This window comes from Eucyclogobius newberryi, unplaced genomic scaffold (assembly GCF_026437365.1).
Source record: "Eucyclogobius newberryi isolate DKJ021-1_F unplaced genomic scaffold, fEucNew1.0.hap1 SCAF_1, whole genome shotgun sequence".
In the NCBI taxonomy this organism is placed as follows: Eukaryota; Metazoa; Chordata; class Actinopteri; order Gobiiformes; family Gobiidae; genus Eucyclogobius; species Eucyclogobius newberryi.
Window position 1 is genome coordinate 39,133,184 of NW_027315723.1, and position 19,132 is coordinate 39,152,315.

At 39.5% G+C, this 19,132-nt stretch overlaps 1 protein-coding gene across 15 annotated transcripts in view; it reads right to left on the minus strand.

The window, feature by feature from the left end:
• gphnb (gephyrin b) overlaps window positions 1-19,132 on the minus strand; it is an 87,914-nt gene that overhangs the window by 43,576 nt on the left and 25,206 nt on the right. For all 15 annotated transcript variants that reach the window (XM_072446178.1, XM_072446135.1, XM_072446119.1 and 12 more), the window contains exons 2-4: window positions 8,022-8,100; window positions 2,087-2,144; window positions 1,564-1,656 (exon numbers count right to left, since the gene is read on the minus strand). In XM_072446178.1, coding sequence (XP_072302279.1) covers window positions 1,564-1,656; window positions 2,087-2,144; window positions 8,022-8,100 — 230 coding nt within the window. The remainder of the gene's footprint in view (window positions 1-1,563; window positions 1,657-2,086; window positions 2,145-8,021; window positions 8,101-19,132) is intronic.

A 19,132-nucleotide genomic window follows, 5' to 3' on the forward strand; every position in this document is an offset into this window, starting at 1 on the left:
TAGTAACAGTATTAGTAGCAGTGGTATTATGAGAAAAAATATAACTAATCTGCAGTACAGATTTTATATAATTGTTTGACAAAAAATAAAAGATCAAAACTAACCAAAGCCTTGAGCAGCTAAAAATAGACACTTCAGCCTCCGCATCACTTACATTATGTTATAAAGACTCACCTGAAACAACAGCCGTTCCTTTGTCCACTCTGGTGTAATTTTAACAGAGACTATTTTAACACAGACTTTGATTTGAAACCGTTTCATTTGAATATGGAGTGGAGGAGATGTGTCCGTACAGCAAGAGGTGTTACTGCACTGTTAGTCCTCTAAAACCACGCGCCAACACTGCAATATGTCACCAACTATCAACAAATATGTCCGTTTACACATTTAGACAAGTCAGAGATTTATATTATTCAAGCTTAAAGCAGTAATCAGGTTTATGAACTCCAAAACATCCAACATGCAATAATTCAACCTTTGCTTAGGCCAGTTACGATAATTTACGATACCAACATGTGGTGCAATAAATCATAGATGGATCATATTTTGGGGTTCTAAATGTATTGGGCAAAGCTTTTCTTTGCAGATGATATTCATAGATACAGTTTTGCTGTGTCTATAACTCTATGACTCATTATAGATGCTAACTTAACTACTTTTTATTCTATTTATATGTTGCAGCTCATGTTTTTACATTTTAAATAGAGTTTATCCGAAGTATCATGTTTTAGGGTTATTACGACAGTAATTACAATATTATGGTTATCATAATATTTGCTGGAGAAAAATATTGTAGGAGCGAGTGAAATTGACAGAAATGAATGACATTCTCGATACTCAATATTCAAATTGAGCATATCTTCAAAACAAAATGATATACATTTCTATACACTCCCACCTCTAATTGCATTTCATAATTTGTTATCGTGCCATGCCTCTGCTGCACTGGAGAGAGAGCTAGTTCAAAAGAGGCTAAAAACTGCTTAAAGGGAACATATTAGGTTAAATTGACTTCATTAACCTTTTACCAAAATGTATATTTAGATTGATTCATGGACATTAGTAATGCTGTACAGTGTATTGTCCTGCATTCAAGGCTTGAGTGCTCTGCCCCTGTCTCCGCCCCCTTCTTTGTACTTACAATTATTAGAAACATTCAGGTCAGTTTAGGGGTAAATACATTTTCAACAAAAAAAACGCGTAAATGTAAATCCGTTGCTTGTTACGGTGAAATGTCACTATGATGATGTTTGACTCAGTTCTGCAGTTTTGAGCAGGAATTCATTGGACCTGCTTCTATTTTAAACTATTTAAAGGCAATATTCCAGATTACAATGAAGACAATGTAAAATAATGATTGATTAATTGTTTGATTGATTGATTGATTGATTGATTGATGAATCATTGATTGATTATTGTAGATTAATACAAAATACCAGAGGGGGAAAACTAACAACATAATTAATCTTTAAAAATAAATATCTTTGTGAAGGTAATGTAAGCTCTGAATAATTAGATAATAAGCAAACCCTTCCTGGAGTACCACCTGAACTTGTGACTTACCTCTGGTGTGACGTCTCTTGGGGCAAAGCCGGTGCCCCCAGTGGTGAGGATGAGGTTGAGTTCTTTTTCATCGCACCAATCCACCAGTGTATCCTGCACAACAACATACATTACATGAAGGAAGTAAATCTACTAAAACATTTATCGTTTGAAAATCACACTTCCAAAATGTTTGTTGATTTTTTGACAATGCTCCAGGGCTATGGAGATTTTTTTTAAATGATCAAAAAGGCTTTCAACATCAATTACGTTAACGTGAACAAGACTTTCCATACTTTAAATACTTCACATTGGACACAAAAAATAGTTAAACTTCCTCCTTCGGAACTCTGCTTCAAACGACGTACTTTTACTGACAGAGGAGGGTCAGCTTGGATCATTTCAATGTCCCAAGCTGACCATTATCAAATCTCGATTAAAATTACTTGCACATCCATATGAACCACATTGAATGAGGAATGAATACATCACAGGAACATCTCATGTTCTCTCATGTTTTTAATAATATTTAAAAAAAACAAACCTTGATGTCATCTATTTCATCTGGCACTATTTTGTACGCCACGATCATCCCTCCCAACCTGAAAAAGACATAACACATCAGATGATCAGTTGTGAGTCAGGCAGTGCTTGGCTTTATAGTCCTACTGTGTAGTAACTGTAGCTGTCATTGTAGTAATTGCAGAAATAGTAGTAGTTTTCCATGCTTTCAATTGGAAATATTTGTTTAAAGTAAATATCTTTTGAGGTCACTAAACTACCTACCAAAAACAAAAACAAAAACGTCCAACTATTTTATAAAGTAGTACAACCTGCAATGTAAAGTAGTACAACAATCAATGGAAAATATAGAACAATTAAAGTTAACCGAGTCATCAAAAAGCATCCTACAGTTATTCTTATGTCCTTGACCGCCTTCTTAAAAACAGATGTTCTACTCTTACAAAGTGTAATCTACAGCGCCTTCCTGTGGCCACACTGAGCACTGCAGTTGTCTTAGAACAACCCCAGGCTCAAGGTGAAGCCTCTGCACAGACACTGCTTATGTAACACATCTTTTTCTTTTTCTTTTTTCGATGGAGCGCTATTTTGGGAAGATGGCTGCATCATGACTCCCATGCACCAGCAACACTTAGGAGAGGACAGCCTTCTTCCACTGACAAAAAAAAAAAGACAAGAAATACAAAAAAAACAGGATTATAAGATTGTTGAGGATTTTTTGTGAAGAGAGAGAATCGATGCATGAAATGTGGGCTCAATCGAAAGGTGAATGTTCGCCAATCACAAACACTTTTGGGGAATGTTTCCTGCAAACAGTAAAACACCTTGTCTCCATTTGAGGTTACACTGTCTAAAAGCTGCTTACCCTGTAGTTTAGACCTCTTCAAACATGTTTTGAACATTTCAGAACATGTGGAGGCATAGAGTCAGTTTATCACTTTAAAGTGTGTACAGTGAACTAGATTCTCTAATCATGATCTTGTGTTTCTCCATTACTGAGCTTCGGGATCAGAAATCTATGGCGGAATTGGTCAGAATGTATATATTTTGTGCTCTTGTATTGTCAACATCGATGTTATTACTTAAAAAAAGCACACAAACATGGCACAAAGTTCCATAACTTCTCTGTCAGTGTAGGAACACATCAGTCCAATAGTGCTGATCCAGACACTCAAAAGTTGCATCGCAATTTTTTCCTTTATTGAATCACTGTATATAGTGTTTGTAAGTGAGCAAATGTAGCCACAGCTGCCCTTTGACAGACGGAAGCAAGACTGCCAAACACACCACGTTAATAGTAAGTGAAGCGTCTTGCCCAAAGACACAACACCAGAATGTGCTGGACTTGACCTCAGGAAAGGGGAGTTTTGTCTGTTGCAATTACTCTCGAGCCCAAATGCACCAATCCACCCTCCACCACCCATTAAGAACGCAGAGCGACTCACTCTGGCCTGCATCGCGTCTCACTGGAACCAAAATCCAAACAAGCCCGGCCAAGAGTGTTGTTCATGCTGAAATTCATAACCAATCAGAACCAATCTCTTGACATGCGCTGCCATGATATACCTTCAGAAACTTCTGCGAGACAATGACGCTCTCCAACAAGACAAACGTCACTGGCAGCACCACACTTTCCGTGGAGGTCCTACGGGCGACGGGCGGATTGGTGTGGACTGGGCTTTAAACATTAAGATTAATATGGCAAGGTTGCGAACCAAATTTGTGAATTTTGTTTGCCAACAGAATCAGAATGACCCCCGTCTTTCCTCCGAGAATAAGGCAAAAAACGCAACATTCTGTTGTGGAATGCAATAAGAGGTTATCTGAGTTTAAACATTTCCAAGTAGTTTCTCTCCTTCTTGCTCTCTCTCTTTCTCTCTCTCTGTTGGTTCTGGTGCAGCACAAATGAATATATGCTCAACTCGAATAGCTGGGGTTCCTTCCTGGTTTCCATGGCAACCTCTCCATCCTGTCTAAAGCAGAGGAACAGTGAGCGAGCCAGCCAACTGTTTTTTTCTTTTTTCTCTAACAATTGGGGATGCCATTTTTGCACAAAGCAGCAATATGGTGTTGACTAGACATTTGTGAGAGCGCGTCTGGGGAAGCGTGTTGATTTTTGTGCAGTTCAGCGGAAACATCGGTCAATCCAAGAGTCAACACAATATTTTGACATGGATTTTGGTTGGTTTTTCATTTGGTGTAAACATCCTCATAAGCAATATTGTATCTGCCACATAGGGCTGCAGAAGTAAAATCAAATTGAAACTACTACTGTATTGGAGACGTTGCTTTGCCCGGGATGTTCCACAGTATGCGTTAAACTTCAATCTCTATGGAGACAAACGGGTTTACGTCTCCAGACTATATGTCATGTGTGTGGAGGTCACTGGAGCCCGTGCACAGTAAGGACACACGTTTGAAGGTTTTTTTTTTTTCGATCAATAAAAACATCTGTAATTGGACAAATGCAAGGTCACTTCAATGCTATACTGTGGAACATTCCAGGCAAAGCAATAACATCAATAGTGACAATAGTGGCAGATCCATCATCAGAAAAGTCCCATAAATTAAAGCTGAATTTTATTTAAAAAACATACATTGCAATTGTAATACTTGCCAGGAACAACATTTCATAATATCTGCAGAAACATTTTATTACCCTTGTCCAAATGTAGCACTAAAACTTACAGCAGAAAGCTTTTCCATGAGACTAGAGCTCTGGATAGTTCCGGTTTAAAGACAGGCCTTTTAGCTGAAGTGTGGGTAAGATTCCTGTTATAGCAACTCCTTAATGTTGGATGGAATGGTCTAGTTTCGGCCTTGAAAGCCGAGATGCCCAACCTATGAATAAAAGAAGTATGTGATACTTTGAAAGCTTTGGAGCATGAAAATTTCGACTCGCAATTTTAGAACGCTCCCACAGAAGATAACATGATTGTATTAATAATTGAAGGATTCCTGTACTCCTCTTTTCTCAGAGGAAGAGAATAGTGGCTTGCAGGCCATTATATGAGCAGTAGTATGTGAGGAAGCACTCCGGGGGTCTCCACAAGAATCCGGACAAAGGGAACGCTTAAATCAGAAATGGTGTTGTGTCACAATGAGTATGGGCTATAACTAAAGTTACCTCAGGTAAATGTGTTGTTCAAAGAAGTTTGATGACACACCAAATCGTTTCAACAGAGGATGTTCTTTTGTCCTATAGAAACTATTGTGGTTTGGTCGAGGTGGTAGGAAACAGAAGAAGAACTAGTAGTTTCCTTTTCCTGCTTTCCCTAGGTGAGTTAATAAACAAAGTTCTGTCTCAGCAGATAGTTCACTATCTAATTCATGTAGGTATTGCTACCAATACTGCCCAAACAATTATTCATTGCAACAACAAATATTTTGTCTTACTGAGGACCAACAAATGCTATAAATGTAAAGTGATTATTAGAGGTTTTTTTGTAGTTTTTCCTGGCCGAGAAGGAGAGTCTAAGGACAGAGGACCCTGGGACATCGTCCCTCGCCACCACAGACATTGTCTGACTTCATCGCCACCACAGACATTGTTGATTCATTTCTCCCTGTGGCCCTCAGAGGCAACTGTTGTTGTGATTTTGGGCCTTACAAAAATAAATTGATTTGATTTGATTTGATTTGAAGTGCAAAGGTTGGCGGCTCTGACAGGCGTATGCCGTTGTTGTGTCCTTTTGTACCTTATGTCATAACTTAACACACAATTATGTTCACTTCTCGTTTAGGGTTATTACAAGTCAAGGTTTATAGTGCAATCTCCAGTTTAGCTGGTTAATAGTTGTAAAAAAATCCTTGAGCAAGACACTTGCCTTGGCACCAATGCTTGAATTCTGGAGCCAAAAACAACACCAGCCGCCATATTTGTTCTAGTTGCTTATATAAACAAATGCAAATTATGAGCTTTCAATTCTTAGATTAATAACCGTGTTTACAGTTATAATAAGTGTGTGTAAAACCGACAAACGAGTCCCACCTAGCCCAGAGTCTGTCAAAAAGGTTTCTCAAATGATCCACTCTATCTTTCGAATGTCCCACTTCTTCTAAAAACAACCATGTTCTTCTTGTAAAACTTCTTGTAAAAAGACATGTTGCTGCACCTGTAGCTGGAGCTTCTGTCCTTGAGCTTGTGTAGTTTTTTTCTCCTTCTGCACATGATTTTTCTATCTCCCACCTCAGGCTGCCCCCCCACGTTGCCCCCTGATGGATGACATGTGTCAGCACAGCCCTGTGTTGTGTGTGCATCACCCAGACTGTGATTACGGCTTATGTTACACGTCCTGCCTTCTCTCCCTCTGTCTGTCTCTTCACTACACCTCTCTTTCTCTTTTTCTCTCTTTCTGTATTTTTTAATGGCACCTCACACTGGAGCCGATTTAGGTACAACTCAGTTACTTGAGTAACTAATCCTTCAGCTTGCAGGCACACAGTCTCCTGTTTGAAGGAGAAATATAGTGTTGTTGTTTTCCATCATCATTAACTTACTAAAAGAACCCCAAATTAAATAATAATAATTAAATAATCCTGTTCTGATTCAAAGCTGTGATCAGAACATTTCTGTGTTCACCCTTCTGCACCCTCTCACTTGCGATTATTCATAAGATTCCTATATCATATGTGTTGAATAAATGTATATCTGTGAAATGCCACTAAGAAGAGGCAGAGCCAAAACGTCCCGCATTTTTGAACACAAAATGAATGGTCCCCTTTCTATTATAAAGATGTTGATGTACAAAGATTATTTCATTGAACAAAATGTAGCAAATGCTAACTTCTCAACCATTGTCTTTAGGTTTGAGTATCTGGCCATTCAGTCGATTCTAAAGAGGAACTGAGTTTCGATGCTCTGCCTGCCTTAGTTGCAGGTGTGTATTAGGGCTGTTCCAATGTTCATATGTTTTTTATTTTAAAGCTTCACTGTATAAGATTTCAGACAAAAAATAGCAAAAGCAATTGCCTTTACTAGGAATCTTACGCTGTGCTGCTTTAATATTTCCACATGTTTAAGATTACTCAAACATGAATGAATCACAATTTCGAATGTGTATGAACGTAAATGAGTCTATTTTGCACTATACATCTCTTTTAAGAATGTGGCTGTTTATTATTGAAGTACAATAACATTGATTATGTAATTCATTGATGAATGTGTTCCCTGTATATCTAATTGGTATGAAGCCAGGCAATAATAGTGTTTACTGTGACACCAATAGGTACAGCACTTTTACTTCAAGTAAGAACAAGCCGACTGATTAGCCCCAAAATACCCAGTAATTTGGGTCTACTCGATCAAACAAACAAAAAGGGCTTTAAGTGCTTTACAGCTTCATACCAACAACATTATACAACACCTCAAATGTGGCATTGTATTGAAAATCCAGCAAAACTGTCAACTGGGAAGATTACATCATTTATAAATCCGCTTACAGCAGAACAATCCGCCGCCACAACCGCTCCATCTTCTTTATTCTACCTTTGGCGGACCACCCCAGTTTCAGGTCACCCAGTTTTCACAAGCTCTGCTAAAGTCCTAAATGCACCTGGAAATTCACACGTTCAAATATTAACGATGTGTCAAAGAGTTTTAGACTAGTTAGATTTAAATACCTACTTCCTCTTTTCTAGGTTGGAAACTCAATCAGTGGATGGTTCAAACCTCACCTGAGCCCATTCTGTTGTAATGTGACAGTGGAGCAGTGAGTTAAGCACTTGTCCACTTACTGGTGGTTGCCGTTTCAAATCTCATCTGCGCTCATATTGCAGTCTAGATAAGACACTTCAGCCATATTGTGCCTTCTCCATTCAACCCCCAAATTGACCCCCCCACAGGATAACTCTGTTATTTAAGGTGCAGGGGTGAATTTGCTGGTTATGTCTACATGCTCTGTGCTGTCATTCATGTATGTATTTTTAGCGCTTAATAACAAAAGGCCAGGTCTCACAGGGAGGGGTCATGGACGAGGTCTTTGAGGTTGACACCGCTGCGGTCCTCTGCCAGGTTTCGATAGCAGCTGTCACTCACTGCAAAGAGAAAAAAAAAAAGACAAACATATGGGTTAAATAGTGCAAGAAAATCTACATTGCTTTCCATTACAATTACAGATCGTATAATATATGCTACGTTTATATATGCACAGACTAATATACTTTTTCATCCCGCTTTCCCAGCATCTCACCCACCCCTCCTTCGCCATACAATGAGAAGGCCCCTGACTGCAGCAGGTGGGGCCACAAAGGGTGAGGGCCCTGTGAGTCATTGCAGACGGAGGATGGATATACACTGACAGGAATTAAGAGGAGAGAAAGAAAAGGGTGAAGGTATGTGGATTTGCAGGTAGTAAGGTGTCCCAAATTACGTGTGTCTCAGGTTCAATTAAGAGTTTGATTCTTCTTTGTTTGAGTGGGTTTTTTCAGGCGCTTCCGGCCCCTTCAACCCAAAACATGCCGCTTAGCAGAAGGCTAATTCTCTAGCTTTGTAGTCCTGACCAAGTAACTTAAGATCTGGAGATGGGTCTTGAAGCACTGCACTGAGACACTGAGACATAGGGAGAAGATACAAACTCCACCGGGCTTTCCGAGACTCTCCATCACAGCTGCAGAACAATCAGCCACCTCAACCTTTCATGCAGCAAAAGATGAATTGTTTTAATGCATCAATCTACTCAACATTTCAAATACAGATTTTACGACATATAAAACCCACTTTGTTTTAGAAATGGGGATGCATTTTAGATTGAGAAGTGATACATTTGGACATAACTTAACAAATACGTCCCTCCATCCCACAATGTCTTTATGCACACGGAATAAAACTAGCTTGCAACGCTGCATAAAGACCAGGGAAGTTCCTTCAAGACTGCAGTGTTCATTGCAAGCCTGCATTCTCTCTCTCTCCCCCTCTCTCTCCCTGCTTCCCCCTTGCTCTAAAAATAGCAGCTCCTCTCTCCTACAAAGAGGCAGCAACTGTTCTGAACCAATCAACATGCACTGTCAAAATCGGGCATCGCTGCACCTCCATCCCTCGGTGTATGTGTGCAACACAGGGAACTCCTAGATGAAGAAGACCATAATAGTGGCTATCCTCTGTGAATGTAATGGAGGAAAAGCAAGTGAAACAATAAGATAATCAAACATCTGTGATAGAAATCTGCGGAGGAGATAGTTTCAAAGGAATACTCATTTTAAGTGCAGCGACTACCTGCAAAGCTCCACTTCTTGGACTTATAATAGCCACATTCTATAGCAAGAAGATTTGCGTTTCCTGCAGTGTCAAAACTTTAATGTCCTTGTTTCTAGAAGTGGGCAGATACATCAATCATTTTGATAGTGTCGTTTTAAAGATATGCACAATTTTAATATCAAGTGCAAAGCCTGTTAAGAAGGTTACATTTGTCTGATAGTGAAACCTTGACTAATACATTTAAAGACGTGTTTTAGGTTGACACATTTCGTTAGAATGACTAACTACTCAAAAAAAAGAATAACCCCTGTCTTATTCTGAACAGATATGAAAGCATGGTCTTCATGTTAGCAATTGAAACAAGGAAGGGCTCATATGAGGAAAGTCAATAAACTATCTTTGGACAAGATAAAAGAAAATGTAATTCCACCAACTGGACACATGTTTTTAAAACTGAATAAGTTTTGTCATTCATCTAAGCAGCAGCAGCGCCAGGATTAACATTTTGGGTGGGCCATGATAGAACTCTCTGAACTATGCGTGCGCACATGCCCCTCCTCAGGCACACGCACCAACACCTTTTCAGCAGAGATGCCAGGTCTGCTTCTTTATAGCAACTTTGGAGTCTATTTTTGTAAAGTCACTTGCAAATTTGGAGAGTCGTGAGTAGCGTTTTTAGGGTCTTTTTTCCTGAGTGGCATCTCCACGTCATAAAATGTGTGATTTATAGCCTGTTTCATGATAATAGACCCAGTAGTGATTGAAATACAGACTGTTAACAGTTCATTAATAGTTTAAAGCAGTTAAATAGTCAAATATCTGCATATCATTCACGATCATTCATCATTTTTTTCATAGGATGTGTCGCTTGTTGCTCTCTGGAAATCTGGCAACCCTGCTTTTCAGTGGTTTCTGCGTTCCTCTAGTGTGAGCGCTCCTTTCCTCTCTCCCCTGCTCTCTCCCTCTGTCTATCGCTCTCGTCTCTCACCTGAGCCACAGGGTTTTCACTGGCCAACAGCTGCATGGTCCACGTCTCATTTAAGGCAGTGGTAAAAACAGCAGCATTAAACTTTTCCACTTCAGATTGCTCTCAGTCGGCCCTGACTTAACCAAACTTAACTTAAGAGAGAGAGAGAAAGAGCTTACGATTTATTGTAAACACAAACTTGGTTAAACAGAGAGTCATTATAACTATAAATAGGCACTCACAGGATAAGGGGGAAGTAGGTGCCAGGCGTGTGCTTTGGAAGAGGTGCCACGAGCCCAGAGCAGGAGGAGCAGGTGTCTGAGCTTTACAAAGCACTGATATCTCAGAAATGAATATTCCGTGTCACTGTTCCGTATGAGTCAGCATCAGGAGAGGTCTTATAACACTAGTCTCATGTAACCCCTCTGACTGGCTGGTTAAACCCTAACCTGTTCCTCTGAAAGGGATCTGGTATGTCACTGCCCTAAAAATGAATAAAATACTGCTTTATATGTTGACAGATAATTGGTCAGGAAAGACAATCCATCCCTGACCAGAAAAAGGGTGCTATGGTATCATCTGTAACCCATTTACAACTCCCATCTTCAGACCCAAACCAAAAAAAAAAAGAAACCAAGAGGGTTAATAAAATTATGCTAACATTAATTAGATGACCCATTAGGGGCATGAACGATTATGCAAAATGACTTGGAGTACTCCTCCAAGTGAACAACGTGTTCAGTAGACAGTAAAAATATATATATTTAAAGATGGAACCTACCTGGACAAGTGAGGGTTAAACAGATGTCTTTGGACCCATTAATATAATTTCCTTTGATTTAACTGCCTTGATTCTGAAGTATTCATCTGTTAATAATGTTATGTTGATAACTGCCATGCAGCTATTTCAAACTGCCCAACGATGCGAATAGAGGGCATCACATAACAAATCAAAGTATTCAAATGGAAAGAAAGAACAGTCATATGCATCAAAGACTTAAACAACATACTGAGCCATCGGTGTTTAAAAATATAAAACCCTAAAGTACAGAATAACATGTCCTCTTAAGAATTGCAGGATGCATTGGTAAAGCCTGCATGGTGTAATTAGGCCAATTGCACTGGTTCGTGGAGAAAGGGAGCCATATACAATGCTCTTTGATACTCACCCCCTGCTGTTTTCATGTAGTAGCTGGGTAATATAAGATGTGCTGTCATATTTTTGAACGAAGAAAGCAGTTATGAAATTATTTTATATTCATGTATAACTAGTGGTTAAGTATTTGTTTAAGCTACAATTTGTCTGTATAGATTTTGTGAAAATCTATACTTTCATCTGATGATCTTTCACAAACGTATATCAATTTAGTGTTTTTATTTTTAAATTGGAAACTGCAATATTGATCTGAAATGACTCATTAATAGAATCAGATCTAAAAATTTGAAAACAGACATTTTCCAACACTACAAGTCTGAGTAAACTAGCATTCAACCAAAATATCTTCTTTAAATTAGGATGGGAAAATGAATGAATGTCAGGAACAGCTAAAGAACTAAACCAGGCCTTTCTTCTCACCATAATTGTACCACTGACATTGACACTGTGACATACTTCCAGAGACTACACTGTACACTGACAGTCCTGACAGGAGCAGCTTGTGTGATCCCTGTTTCACTCTGCTGGGACATACAGCACTCCCTACAGTACAGAGCAGAGGATCACAGGACTGTATATGGATGAATACAGACAGATGGAGATGACAGCCCCACTCAATCATTTTATGCTTTGTCTTCTTTTTGGAATAATTGTTATATTTGTAAAATTGTTTGCAAATTTGTGGTCGGTACAGCCATATCATAATGTTACAAGTATTAGAAGCAAAAGAAAAACTGGAAAACTGCTTCAAATTCTTAGTCTAAATAAGTCCAAACATTCCTTTACATTACAAATGACACTAGATTTAATGTTCAAAGCTGTTTGCATTAGCTACCTGGGGTACACAATGGCATAGGTGGACAACACGGGGGGAGGGGGGGACGAACCCCCCTCGGCTGATGGTTCAGTCCGTGTGCGCGGTACATTCGCTGCTCCAGCTGCAGTGCAGCTGCTCCAGCCCTCCACACTATAGACTCATTCTCACATCTCTGCTTTTGAAACTGCTTTAACACCACCTGACAGGATTATCCGGGTTGGCTGTTTATCGCTGGTAAAATAAGAGCGAGCGTGAAAGAGAGAGGCACCGGGTTAGAGCAAGTTGCCAGTTTTCCCCAAACTGACGGTGCTCTCCGGGATGTGTGGCTCGAATTTTTTATCAAACTCGCGGGTACCGCAATTTTGGCGTTCTCTGACCCGGCCAATCCCGGGTAAATTTAAAAAAATAATGCCGTAGAATTGTTTACAGATTTTACTACTAATAATAATACTAGGCTTACCACTATAATTCATAAATCACAGCGTTTTGTATTTATTAACATTCACCGTCACACTCGTCAAACTCAAGAGTTTCGCCCTTGCACAATGGTGCGCCTCAAAGATTTGTTTTGGGCCGCTTTTTTGGCCTAACAGTTAAAATGCTTTTTGCACAATATCTTTGTTTACATCATTTTCCTTTTATGAACTAAAAAAGCTATTGGGGTAAAAACATGGCTGAATATTATTAAACAATAATATTGTTTTTTTTTTGTGAAAAGTTAATTTGTAACATACGGTACATTTGTGGTTCTTGCTATAGATTGTCAATATTGGTTGTCAGCTAATATCGGTGATCGACCGCAACAATAACAACTGGCTCAAAAAAATCCATATTGGACAATGCCTTATTCTAATCAAGCTCAACTTTGACGGTAGCGGTCATGTTTTTGTGTTTTTAAATTTGATTTAAGCTGCTTAACTCCTATAAGGCTGAAATGAAATAATGCTAACATATAAACAGTCAGTGGGCTATACAAACTCCATTACCACATCTTACCATTGATGCAGACCAAAGATTACACTATATAGCTCCTCTGTCTGGATGCTAAACGTACAGTTAGCATGCAGTTGCTCCCTGTCAGATTAGCCAGCAGGTCGTCCTAGCTAGCGGGCTACGTGCTGTCATCCTGTCAACCACTAGCGTGCACAATGCATTAATACAGCTCTAGCCTGTTCGCTTCACTCCATCCTCTCCGGAACATAAAGCAGTCAGCACTCTTATCTCCCTGGGATCCTGTGCTAATGGGGCTTTCCCTTATAGCAGCCACACTCACACACATAGGACTGTACGCACGGCTATAGAATCAACTATAGATGGAAAACACGCTCCAAATACAGTAATGTACAGTTTAATAAAAGGTGATGGGGGACCCCGTATGGACACCTGCTGCTGCAGCCATCTCATTCAAAAACTGAGCTGTACAAAAGGTTTTTCATCTTGATACAATAAGTAGTATTGACTGTTTTTGGACAGTATGTAAGATTAGGGTTTAAAATTTCACAAACGTGATCTGGGTTCCCAGGTACTTCTAGGCAAATCAAAATTTGCTTTTACTGATGACAACTGCAATGTTGATTCAAGAAACAAGTCAAACAATCTTGACCTGTCAACACTATCTGTAGCAAGATTCACAATCTCATTTGAATGCATATGTGGTGAATTGTGAGCCTGGTAACACACAATAATGTATAATATGGTTATCCCTTTGGCAACTCACGACTCAGAATTAGCTCTGGAAATGGTCCCAAGCACTGTTCAGTTCAATGTCAAGGTTATTAGATTAATTCATTCAAATGCATTGTCTTACAATACATTCTTTTTGTGACAACAACCCACTTCTGCTCCATCTCACCCACAGCAGCAAAAACATCAGCCATCTCAGCCTCTCCATCTCCACCATCATCACCACCACCACCACTTAACCAATTGTTTTTGTTGTTTTACATCTTTCCTGGTTGAATATTACTCTATTTTGCATAATTCAACACAAGCAACACTTATCGAAGCTGTACTGGTTCATGCTGGGACCAATTGAAAATATAGCCCCTAGACTTGGATTAAATGTGTCTAATAATAAACCCTGATATAGAGCCTCCTACAGATGTGTAGAGGGGGAGGAGACGACACGTTTGCTTGGGGGCCATTGCTTCTCAGCTTCCTAAAAAAATAAACCCACCATCTCCCAGCCCACGGCAGCTTGGGTAGATTTCCAAATTAATAAAAAGGCTTGATGGGCGCTGCATGGTAAAATATAGCAGCAATAACAGCAGATAAGCTAATTTAATATATGGCGCTGTATCTTAGCAACCTTGTTAATTCCGAAAGAGCAGCGAAGGCATTCATCATGAACGACACACCCGGAGCAACGCACCAATTACTCCTGAGGCTGCAATGGGGAATTCAACACACACGCAGGTGCAGGAGATGGACAAGGATTCTGAAATGTTAAATTAAATTTGGAAAAATGCTTCGATACCTGATTTTGAACCAGGCTGAACTGCTAGTCCTACTCACGTTTTAAACTCTGATGCTGAGCCGTGCCAAAGAAACAAACCCGGATAGTCATGGCGGTTGTTTTCACTTGGTTCTCATCCAACATGGACAGAAATAGAGGATACAATGAATAATGATAATCGGGCTTAGACATCGGTGATGTGGGCCTAAACAGAGACCAAGCGCAGGAGATGGCGTAGCTGATAGTTCTGCTGCTGCTGTGTTTTTATTTAATAACTTCATATTAAAAAAAAGATGATAATCAACCATGTTTACTAAAACTTCCATCTAATTCATCTCTTCTCATTGTTAGGGCAAGGGGACAGATTGGCAGAGAAGTATTGGCGTATGTCCTGTCCAATCACCACCGACGGCATGATGACGCTATGATGTCCCAAACACATAGTCTGTTATGGTATTCATTGTGATATTGGGGGTGCAGGGACACTATTTTCAAAGTGGTGCTTTTCTAAAAACTGCATGACATCGTCTACCAGACAAAACTGTCTATGTTCAATGTAGTTCCCTCTATCTTTTAATGTTGCTTCTTATATTGCAGTCAAAATATTTCCAAGATGGTGTCTTTCTTGGCCAATGACACAACTGCATTCACTGTCACTTAAAATATAAAAAATACATTCAAAATCTAGCGTATACACAATGCCATCAGAGGGTGCAAGTGCTCCAACATGTTAAGACTAACAATATTAGCTGCTATATTAATTAACATTGAATTTTGGGAGGATATTTGAGAAATCTTTGTTTTGAAGCTGAATCCACATTAATGACATGGAAGACCAAGTGTACCTCAACCTTAAAGAGGTTGGAGCGATCGTTTTGAGCTCTCAAGATGGACACGGACTAAATATGCAAGATTACTCATACATATCTCAAGGTATGTTTTGGATGACAAACATCTTTGGTCAATTTAACATAATTTTTACCTGATTATAAATGATGAAGATGAGAAATAGTCTACAACCCTCCACTGCTGGCCAATTTGAACATGCACGGTGCCATTAGCTGCTGTCTCCACCACTGTGTTCACATGTGCAGGGGCTTACTGTAAGACGGAGCGGAACAATAGGATCCTAATCGTTCCGGGCCGCATTTCAAAGCTTCCTCTACAACACAGTTCCCAGATAAGATTTGAAAAAGGCTATTTATATCCTGCAGGGGAGAGGAGAGCAGCCGGAGACCAGGCACAGCTTTTCATGTATTTCATCTAAATTGGGGAGGAGTTACATAATGCCAGTTGCACAGTGCGACACTTCAACCTGTGATACAGCCATGGAGCGAGTGTGAGGAAACGGGCCATACAAAGGCACACAGTGTAAAAACTGTCAATATATTCCACATGACATTTATAATGACTTTACATTGGTGATATGGCTAAAACGAAAAAGAATATATACTTTAGTTAGCTAGTATATAACCTAGGTTACAATTGTAGATTTTCATAATATATGTCACTACAAGGATTACATTACTACTAGAGATAGACCAATGTATTAGTCGGCCAATATCAGGTTGATACTTGCACTTTTTCACTTTTTTCAGACTTAAATCTCCAGTAAAGGCCATTTTTTTAGTTTGGGCAAACCTAAAGAATATACTTCAGTGAAAACATGAATACATTGCCCTCTTGATTACTGTAAAAGAAGTTTGTTTTGAGTTTGTTTGAGTTTATTGGCCATAACCTGGTTCATGCCAGATGAATTCTCACGGTATATTGTTTCACAGACTCTAGAGAATCCATCTGGTCAGGCTCACGCTGTTCAGTATGAGTCCGGCCGCTGTGGGCCTGCGCAATCTCAGTGCAGCATTGTAGTTTAGCCAGAAGTCAAAAGGATGAACCAAAACAAACATGGCAATGCTGAGAGCCATAATTTGGCCTACTTTAGCTGATTTACAGATGATTTTGTAATAAAAAACAATGTGTACATAGAAGTGATTGGGGAGGACGGGGAAGAAGTCTGTGCTTTTCTCTGACAGGATTTATCAACAGTTTGATTTTTTGGCTTGTTCCTGTTGTGACGCTTTGACCAATCGGATTCAAATATTCATCATGACGTTAAGCCTTTTCCTAACTGCTTTAAGCAAGTTCCTGTCCAGATTAATATTGTGTTGAACTCAATTCCGAGAGATACACATCAGTCTGGCATGAGCCTGTTCTGTCAGCCATCAATTTCTCTGGATTATAAAAATGAAAAAAGTACATCGGTCCAAAAAAAACAACTACCGGTAATTCTACTATTAGTACTAGTTTTGATTAACTTTTACTTCAAGGCGAGATACTGCAGACAAAGTTTTTCATGTTTTTGTTTTTTCAGTTTGATCTCAACATTTAGGCTTTCATGTAGAAACAGCAAAGTTGTCCAGTCGGCTCCTAATTTGTTGTTATTATTTCATTTAATCCAATCATATCTATAGGTTTTTATGGGGCATATTAATTCAAAGGCGATTTGCTTGAAATGCATTTTTATTCCACTTTGACATAAACATCACTTAAAAATAGCCCCAACATGCACAAAACTATCTAATCTTGAACTTAACAAGATTTTTACAGAACTTACAAAAGGATTTGTTGATATCAAATTCTAAGCCTGGCTTATTCAAGTTTTAAGTCTAACAAATGAGCTGAAATTATAGTTTTTACGCCAAGTTTCAGTCAAATCTAGTTTAACCCTAACCCTAAATAAGACAAAAATCCCCCATCAAAGGGCGTCTAATTGCAAGTGAACATGCAGAAAACATATAGTATAGCCTACATCATGTTGTTATAAAACTGCTGTGCATTTTGCTGCACTCTCCAGGTTTTAAAGGTCCAAGTAGATTCTAACCCTCAAGTTTATAATTTCAAGCTTTAATACATTACATGAATAGAAGCAGGTATTAAAAAAACAGCCCTAATCTGTGTGCACACAAAAAACAACTGTAAACAGCAGCGGTTGTGTGAAGAGGAGTTTAAATAAGGCTAAAAAAACATTACATCACCATGAGAGAAAAAAACACACGCACATGGCTCATCTGCATACACAGGAGGCGATCTAGCTCCTTGTAAACATTATTTTGTTGTTTATGACTGCTTACCGCCACACGCCCACCCATCACTACATCGATTTCCTTTAGGTCTGATTTGCTGAGGTCTGCCATTTCCAGCGCGCTCTATGGGGCTGCTGTCTATTCCACATACTGCCCACACAACCAGATCACAAGCTGGCCACAATATCTATACACCGGGTTTAAGATGTTCAGTGGAAGATACAAGAGCAGAGGTGTCCAAACTTTCAACTGGACGACGTCATAATAGAATTTCACCACCACCACCACCACCACCACCACCACCACCACCACCACCACCACCACCACCTCCTCCTCCTCCTCCTCCTCCTCCTCCTCCTCCTCCTCCTCCTCCTCCTCCTCCTCCTCCTCCTCCTCCTCCTCCTCCTCCTCCTCCTCCTCCTCCTCCTCCTCCTCCTCCTCCTCCTCCTCCTCCTCCTCCTCCTCCTCCTCCTCCTCCTCCTCCTCCTCCTCCTCCTCCTCCTCCTCCTCCTCCTCAGCTTCTGACAGTCCACCACTCCTTGCAAACCCATGGCTTCCAGTTTCTTTTAGAATTGATTTTCAAATTTTACTTTTTGTTTGCCTTTATAAATCTTAAAACGTATTTATTCAGACTGGAGTTAAACAACTCTGTAATGTAGTGACACTTTAATTTGTACAGTTTGTTTTTACTTAGTTTTATGTTCAGTATTGCCTTGATTTTATTGTGAAGCACGTTGGTCACTTTGAGTGTTATAAAGGGCTCTATAAATAAAGGTTGATAGATAGATAGATAGATAGATAGATTGATTGATTGATTGATAATTCTTTGCCTGCACTGCATATTATCCTGTATGATTGATGCATAGAGTGTGCTGCTCCTGTGTCTCTATCCAGGCCTATGCTAGCGTGAATGCTTGGATCGGATGGGTGACATTTGGACTGCAGAAGGCCCAAGGCATCCCTCCAGTTGTTTACACATCCTCTCACTCTCACTACCACCACATGTTAAGAAATGCATGACCCCGACCTCTCATGCAGCACGGTTCAGTGAAGTAGCACCTTCTCAGCAGATTTAAACATGTTTTATGTCTTTTTACTGCAATATTAACAAGCTAAATACTGAAATGGCTTTTTTGAAGGTTTTCAGTATAATGGAGCAACATTATATAAATAAACTTTCATGAGCTTTTAACCACGTTATAGTGTTCCCTCGGTATTATTTTACTCAAAGTTGTATATCGATTGATCATGTGTGTTTGAATAATCTCTGTATTTTTTACTTGAGTGCCTCAAAAAATGTCAGTTTTCACCTCCACCCACTGCTCTGCACTTGGTGGTGATTAAACTGATTGTATCACAGCAAAAGTCTGCATTTTAACAATAGTTATTATTATT